At 39.5% G+C, this 8892-nt stretch overlaps 1 protein-coding gene across 1 annotated transcript in view; it reads right to left on the bottom strand.

Moving 5' to 3' along the window:
- Positions 1 to 8892, bottom strand: part of reln (reelin) — a 245497-nt gene that overhangs the window by 17177 nt on the left and 219428 nt on the right. Inside the window, 11 exon segments of the mRNA XM_015387357.1 lie at positions 1217 to 1458; positions 1580 to 1794; positions 1903 to 2057; positions 2144 to 2394; positions 2505 to 2698; positions 4384 to 4561; positions 5294 to 5434; positions 7258 to 7426; positions 7635 to 7884; positions 7994 to 8252; positions 8348 to 8498. Of these exon segments, the coding sequence (XP_015242843.1) occupies positions 1217 to 1458; positions 1580 to 1794; positions 1903 to 2057; positions 2144 to 2394; positions 2505 to 2698; positions 4384 to 4561; positions 5294 to 5434; positions 7258 to 7426; positions 7635 to 7884; positions 7994 to 8252; positions 8348 to 8498 (2205 nt within the window).

Here is an 8892-nt window from a genome sequence, read left to right as displayed (position 1 = left end):
AAAACTTAATTTTATGGAGTTCTTTGAAGTACTGTTTACTGTTCTGTAGTTTTGTAATTTAAAAAAAAATTTTTTGAATAATTATTGGCCGGAATTTAAACCAGGATATTTTTATTCTAGTTTTTTAAAAGTGCTTTAAAAAAATAATAATTAAAAAACTTATTGTATAAGCAAGTTTTTTTTACATTATTGCACATTTGCATTTTTTAAAATGCCCAAATAAAATAAAAAGATAAAATATGCAATTAATTTGCGATTAATCTTGAGTTAACTGTTGATATTATGCGATTAATCGTGATTAAAATTTTTAATAGTTTGACACAGCACTAGTTTAAACTTTTCCCTGGTCTCTCTGTTTGGTCTTCTGCATCTTGGGGTCAGACCTTTAATATAATCGTGACAGGTTGCATTATACACACTTTGATCTAAGCTCCTTTTACTTTTGATAGCATTTAGTTTCTTCTTCATTCCAGACACATTATTACTGTCTCTAAAAGCCATTATTCCCAGATTGCCCTGAATTTATCTTCCTCAATCATCCTATTTTCTGACCAAAGTCTCTGTTCCTGCTGAAGAAATCTATTGCAAATAGCATAATGCATAATGCAGCCTCTACCATGTAAGGTCATGTGCATTATTAGTGTTTTGCACAACTTCTCGATATGATTCAGACGGTTTAACGCATGGATTGTTATTTACACTATTACTATTCTTTGCTGCTTCCCCCTGTTGGCCGTAGTTTACAGTTGTACCATACTCCTACACATTTTTTTTGTATGATAGATTGAACATACATTAGTGAGATATTCTAAACCTTGGATACTTAGACTTAGACAAACTTTATTGTCATTTTGTACACACAGAGTGTATGCAAAACAAAATTACGTTCAGTGCAGCTCTCAAGACATTTCCATTACAAAAGTGCAGCAGTGATAAAATGTAAACATGGTGATCAGATGTAAACACAAGACTTAAGTTATGATTTGCAGTTTTTCCAACATTCATTGCTTTTTTTTTTCTCCCCATTTCATTCAACATTCAGCAGTCTAATGGAAGTGAAGCTGCATGTCTTTAAAACTTTATCCCTATTCTTCTGGTATATTCCTAATTTATGACTCTGTTTGTTCATTAATGTTTTATTTCAAAACTTTGATCAAATTTGCATATTTTAACCTTTCAAAAACCATGTATACTTTTCGTTTAGGTGTTAAATTACACTGTAAACTATATCTAAGCTTAATTCTTTCTCTAAATGTGACATATATTCGATTATAAGCTACCTTAAGTGCAGAACTGGCATAACAGTTTGGTCCTGTGAATCCTGGATCACAAATGCAGCGCTGATCCAAACAGTCTCCATGTCCTCCACAGTGGCTGTTGCAAGGCGGCCCGATGTACAGGTTCTCTACCCCCCACTGAATGTCAGAGTGCTGCTGGTAAAACCGAAATCGCACTGCACTGAAGACAAGAACAAGCTTTAGTGAATCACATAGAAATGCCTTATTTATACATTAATAGCTCCAAACAAGAAGGCCTTGGGTTCAAACGATGCAGAAATAGTTGGTGTGGGACAACTCACGTTTCAGCCAGGCTGTCTGGCAGCGGATAGACTGCCCTTTTCCAGCTCTCAGCAGGGAAGAAGACTGAAGGCTGGGACACCTGACCACCACAGCGGGGGTCAGCGGGCAGGCACTGAGGGACCAGGTACTTCCATGTGACTCCAAAATCGACTGAATACTGAACGTGAACCTGTCGATCAGCCGGTCGGTCTGGAACACTGCAGCCCACAGCAATCTCAAAGGAACACATATGAAAATTAGCTTAAACTAGAATACATCAAGAAGTATGCAAAAGAAATTACATTTTCACAGTAAATAGATGTTTTATTGGCTTAATAATTACCTTGAACTGCATGACCCAGCCTTTGTCTGGAACAATATCATGTGTGACTGCATAAACTTCTCTACCATCAGCATTTCCACACACCATCACCCCATCAGGAGAGTTGCAGAAGCGCTGCACAGAGCAGTCCTCAGAGAAAAGCCAATGATCGCTCACTGAGAACACAAATAAGGCAAATATAAGAAACCCACACAATAAAACAGCTGTTTTTCCACAATCAGAGGTCCTTTTCATGGAGTACCTATTGGTGTTTCTCCCTGTTCATTCAGCTGACCAAACCTCCCTGACGTTTCATCGGCGGGAGCTCTTTCGTGGTTAGGCAGAGCCACCCCTCCGAATGTGTCAGAGATCTGGGCCCTTGGGTCTGAGCCTGCGATCAGGACGTTATCCAGGGCCCAGTCGCTTCGGTCTGCACCATCATGCTGTGGCTGCCACCAGCGCACCCGCACTCCTTCCTGACGTGCAGCAGGGGGCAGTAGCACATTTACAAAGCTAAGAAGAAAGGCACAAGGAGACAATCGGATGTTTTGCTATACCTGTTGGATCTTGTGGGGTGAATGCAGTTATGCCATTGGATGGCATGTTAGAGAATCAAGACTCACCCAGGTTTGGTGTAGAGATCATAGAAGATCTCTGTCAGTAAATGCCAGTTAATTCCCCCATTCAAGCTGTACTCTAGGAGGACACCCTGGTTGCGATTGCTGGGAGGGATCATGCAGCCATACATAAAGTAGAACTGGATGAACTCTGCATTTGTCAGGTTTAGGTCCACTGTCACCAGCTGACGGGTACAAGACTGTGCAAAGAACAAAGTGGGAGGTGAAGTGAAAAAATGCTCGATAAAGAACCGATTCCAACATTCTAGAGTATTTCTAAACCCACAAAAAGTTATGCTCTTTAAGACATAGTTTAAATGATCCAAGGAGCTGTAATCGATTTTCGTTTAGCACATAACATAAAATGCAGCTCATTCTTTATCTGGCATTAGTGTTGCAGTCCTTCAACTGTCTATAACATTCACATTTTGTTTGTTTATAATAATTAAGTGGTAAATTTGGGATTTTGCATGATAGACAAAAATAAGTGTTCAAACTGATTCATTTTTGTCCCGATCTGGAAGGCTTTTAATGTCCTGCAGCGCTGCACCACTACAGCACTTTTAATTGTATCTTGTATGTTTTATATGTGTTATGTATTGTTTTTATGGCTTTGTTGTAAAGCACTTTGGGTAACATTTGGCTATTGTAAAGGGCTATACAAATAAATTTGATTTGATTTGATTTGATGACACCACTTTTCCACATGAATATCCTCTGATCTAAAGCCTCTAATTGTTCAGTGGCTCATGCTATTTAATGTTGCTACCATTCTGGAGCGTCATCGCCACCCCGAGTCTCAAATATTTAACTACATCTAAAATGTTTTCTTACGACATTGGCCTGAGCTCTGATCAGCTTCCCTATAAAAAGAGAGGAATCCACATTGCATAATGCAGCCATCACTTTGTTTTCCATTAACAATGATAGATACAGAGTCTACTTCTAACATTTGATAATTTGCATCTAAGCCAAATTGTTCTCTGTTGGTCTCATTGGAGGCTTCTTGAAAATCTTTGCACTCTTGTCTTATTTATTTTTAAAGAATCAGTCAAATGTTATCACTACACACTGCTGTGTGTAAATAATATCCCATTGCAATACATTAATGTCATTGATTGTAAAATACCAAGAAAAAATCAAGCATTTTAAACATATTTGCAATAAAACCAACATCAGACAGCAACCCAAGTCTAAACTACATTTATGCTGAACCACATTGTAAAATCTACAATGAATTTTACTTGAGCTCAAATTTAAATCTTTTTGCATGGTTGACTGTTTAACCTTCTTTCATTTTTTGATTCCTATAAAAAACACATTTGTAGGTTTGAATGCAGGAATTTTCATTTTTTTAGAGAAAATGTTGCCTTCTATTCGAACCACAGCACTAAAGTGTAACCTAACAAAAATGGATAAATGAAGGTATTTCATATAGTCTATTCTGTACTAAAGTGTTACTATCATGCTTTTTGTATATTTGCTTCTTTTTCTATGTCTGCTTCTATCTGTTGAACCCCAGTTGGCCTCAGCAGATGGCCGCTCACACCGAGCCTGGTTCTGCTGGAGGTTTCTTCCTGTTCAAAGGGAGTATTTCCTCTCCACTGTCGCTACAAGCGTGCTTAGTGTGAGGGATTGTATTTGAGACAATGAGTCGATGCAATCAACTGGTTTTCCTTATTACAAAACTTTGAACCAATTTGACTGTATGATCTGGTGAACTGTAAAGTGCCTTGAGATGAAATGTGTTGTGAATTGGCGCTATAGAAATAAACTGAATTGAATTCAGTGTACACATTCTGCAATTTAACAAACCAACAAATGTTACATAATACAAATATCAGAATCTATTTCAGACTGGATCTAAAGCCAAATGCAGACCTACCCCACTGAAGTGCAGGGCAGCTCCAGAAGCCACAGCTCCACACACAGAGCTGAGCTTCCCACCGGTGAGGACGTGCCAGTGACTGAGTGAGGGAGCTCGACTGAAGCTGTCCTTCAGCTGAGACGGCAGAGGAAGCACCGGCTCGTCACAGTACTCTCCTCCCCACTCTGGGTCACATCTGGCAAGGATGGGGAATTTAGAAAGAAACGGACACATTTCAACAAGAACTAAACAATGAAAATATTGATTGGCAAACATTTGGCAACTTTGCAGGCTGGAGAGAAAAATAGAAAGGCAAGTAAAAAAAGCACAGAATTTTTTTTATTCTGTTTATTAAGGGCAATTTTACATTCAGTTTTAAAACAATCGTTTTTAACACCTTAATGTAGTCTTAAACTATTTAGGACTTATTTTTTATGCCTTGCAAACCACTGAACTGAAAGATTGTGTATTTTTTTAATCATATACCTTAGTATTAACTACTGTTGCACCAATACCAGTATCGGGCAGGGCCCCGATCCAGCACTAAAATGGTGGTATTGGTATCGGCGAGTACGAACAAATAGGGCACCGATACCATTTTGAGAGGCAAATATTTATTCAACTGCTGTCACCCATTCCAGGTAGTCAATAAAAACTTCTACTGGATTCACTTTGTTTTAGTCTTTTTCCTGCTTCACAAAGGTAGGCAGCAGCTTGACAAAGTCATGATGGCAATTATTTTACGTCCAAGTAGTATGCAGTTCTTCATATATACACACACATCCATTTCAAACAGATGGTATTGGTATCGGCCAATACTGCACAGCCAGGTATCGGGGCCAAAAATACACTAGTATTAACACTCCAAATATTTCCAAACTCTATTTTTTATAGTTATGCATATGTCTTATGTATTTATGTCACTTACACACAGGAGCTCTGTTGGCAGCGTCCGTGTCCAGAACACATGTCAGGACAACCGTCACCAATGTAGAGATTATCCAGAGCCCATGTCTGCTGCTTATCAAAGGGAGCCTGTTGGAACCAGCGGAACCTTGTGGCTGGAGATCTAAAAGATAAATCACAGAAAAACATTATAAATCCACCAAAAATAGGTTATATGCATGGTCTTTGTAGTTTTGGGTTTTAGTTGAAGAGTTTGTGTCCTCTTTGTATCGTGTTGTGCTCTTCGTGTATTGGGTATTTTGCTGTGGTTTTAGTACTACACATATTGATTGATTGACTTTATTGATCTCAGAGTGGAGAAATTCACTTGTTACATCGGCTCAAATAGTAAAAAAGAGAAGAAGAAGGTGCCAAAGGAAGAAAAAATGCATTGGGGTGCATACAGTATATACAGTGCATCCATACACACACACACACACACACATATATATATGACTGCTGAATTTTTTTTTCTTTTTAAAAGAAGGATTATTAAACAGGGTTATTGCACAGGGTATTTATATGGGTATTTATATAGATGGGTATTTATCTATATATCTATATATTGATACTGGGTATCAAATATAAAGAAACAGGTTATTGCACAGGGTATTAAACAGTAATTGCACATTATACATTACACAAGTTATTGCCGTTGTAGTGTCGCATTGTAGAGTCTGGTGGCAACAAGGATGAAAGACACATTGTAGTACGATAAAAATGACTATTGTTGGTGGTTTAATTAAGTACTCTCTCCTTCAAGTTGCATTATTCTGGTTCAGAAAACTGGCTATGTGTTATACATGTAGTCTTTGTAAGTTTAATGATAAAACATTTATTGCTAAAAGCTCCAAATTGCCTCTCAGTTTTTGAATGCAGCTGCTGTGTGATTCCCTGTCAGTTTTTTAGCCACTGAGTGGATCAGTAGATCACTATTTGGACCATAACATTATATTATGTTTGTATTTGTTAGGAATCCAGTGTGTGTGGGTTGTGTTTTTTTTTTGTTTTCTCTACCTACACCACCAGGTGGCGCCCTGTTCTCGTTGGTCCTCCCACACACCTGCGGCTGGTTGTGCTCATTACTCAGGACTCTTCAGTGGTGGACTGTCACTACCTCGTCGCCAGAGTGTTTGCCAGTTTTGGGTACACTAGCCAAGCTGAGTTTAGCTGAGTCAAACTGAGTCTTTGTCTCTCTGAGTTCTAACCTTGTTTTTGTCTTTGCCGTTTCGGCAGGAAGTAATCCTGCAAACTGGATTTTTGGCCTTCTCCCCATGGAAGGATTCTTTTGAGCTTCACACTGAGCAGGGGATTAATCTCCACACGACCCGTTCAAGTTCTCTTAGAAAAATAAGTGGCAGTCCACTTCATTGCTCTTTAAGGAACCAACCAAACCAAAAACCTGTCCGTCCTCCAATGAGCCCCCCAATCTCTGGATAAACCCACAACGACTGGATTCTGGGAAGACAACCTTTTTCTGCCACCGTGAGTCCCGTTCATCTCTGATTTTTGCAAGACGTTGTTCAAAGTTCCCACGGACCCTGAACTAACCTCTGAACTTCCCTTCCACTTCCAGTTCTGGTTCACCAGCTCTCTGAGTTACCCTGGATCAACCTTATTGATTATTTCAATAAACCTGTTAAACTTTTACTCTGGTTCCCTGAGTGGTTTCCTGCATGTGGGTCAGATCTCTTAAAAACATCATGACAGAATTATGTAGATATTATTGTAACTATTATTGTTCTGAGTTTCCAGTCTGTTCTGGTTTTTATTTATAGAAAGCTAAGTTTATTTAATGCTTTTTCACATATTTCTTAACTTGATAAATATAAATATATATGACTATAGTTAGGTAAAAGCTGGAAGAAAAAGTGCGAAATATCCAGCAACGAAGTCCAACCATATTCTGGGCATTATAATCAGCTCATGTTGGCAAAGCTTGCTGACCTTGCATATGATGGAATAGACAAAGTGACGCGGCCCCACTTGTTGTAGACATCTGAAACAAGAATCCGCTGCAAAGTGTAGGAGGAGCAGTCTGGACTTGTAGGCAGGCAGTCCCGGACCAAAGGGTGCCAACTCAGACCCAAATCCAGAGAATACTCCAACTCCACAGCTGCAGAGAGAAGAACAAACTCTTTAAACTTTATTCCTTCATGTATAGTTAATAATATATGATAGATTCATTTGCAAACAGACTAAAAAATATTAACAAACTTCTGTATATTTCTTAATTGTCTAACATCTTCCTTTACCATGAAAATATGCACGATTTAAGTTTTTAAGAATGAAAACATATTTGCTTGTGATTTCCTTTTGCTTACAGTAGCAAGAATTGGTGACAGAGCAGGATGCAGAGAAGTCAAACTGGATGAAAGCATCTTGGCCCAAACTAATGTCAGTAGTGACAGCATATCGTGTGTTAGACTTCTCAATGAATGCGAACGCAGGCCCGTCAGAGCCACAGACTGGCATTCGGGTTCCGCCAGGGTGGAGAAGCCATGAGCGCCCGTCGATAGAGGAGAAATCATCTTCGAGTGGTCCCCAGCCACTAGCACTACCACCCACTACCACCTAATGTAAACGGGAGAAATTACAACAGATTACAGATGGAAGAGCTATTTTTAATCTGTAGAATATCTCAATGAAGTAAAAAACGTGTGAAATATCTATCTTTATGTACCTGATCTATGACCCATGGGCTGTAAAAATGCCCATTTTCAGACGGCTGCCACCAGCGCAGACGGGTAGCTGTGGTTCTGGCACGCAGCGGGATCTCCAAGGCCACCAGTCGAGCCTGATTACTGGTATTACTGAAGAGAAACTCCTGCAGGAGCCCCCAGGTTAGACCTCCATCCACAGAGAACTGCAGCAGCACAGGCTGAGAACGAGGGTCCGGTGCCGCTTTGCCACATCCGAGACGGAGGAAGAACTGAACAAACCTGCATTGAGAAACCATAAAGCATTATTACTTAAAACTGTAGAACTAAAAGGGAAATACAAGTCTATTTATGGTGATTATTTGAAGTTAATGTACCTTGCATTTGAGAGGTCCATGTCATTTGTAACCAACATGCGTAGACCGTCCTCGCTAAAGAACAGGTGGTTTCCACTGGACATGATGCCACATTTCCTGGATGGTTTACCTCCACTCAGAAGTGTGAAATGCTCAGCATCCACCGCTCCTCCTTAACACAAAAAGATGTAGCAGTCATAAACGGATTTGTGCTGGTGAAAATTCTCAGTCATCCAGGTCATAGTCATTCCAAAAAAGTTAAAAAACAACCCACTTTGTTTCCAAGTTTGAAGACGTTTCGCTTCCCATCCAGGAAGCAATTCAAAATGTCAGGAATAGGGTTGAGTCCAAGGCTTTATACAGTAGCCCAACAAAGCCATGTTTTTGTTTTGAAAACATCCAAATTGAAACGGACGTACGGGTCCACCCCTTTGGAATGGGGGTCGTTAGCCTAATTCAAATTGCAGGCTATAAAAGTATAACCTGACTCCGCTGGAAACCTGCGGTTGAAGTAATTTTGGGAAGGGGCGAAAATACTGGTTAGCTGATTGGCCTATGTTGATGAT

The sequence above is a fragment of the Cyprinodon variegatus genome, unplaced genomic scaffold (genome assembly GCF_000732505.1).
Source record: "Cyprinodon variegatus isolate N-32 unplaced genomic scaffold, C_variegatus-1.0 Scaffold392, whole genome shotgun sequence".
NCBI lineage: Eukaryota > Metazoa > Chordata > Actinopteri > Cyprinodontiformes > Cyprinodontidae > Cyprinodon > Cyprinodon variegatus.
This window is presented reverse-complemented; position numbering and strand designations above follow the sequence as displayed.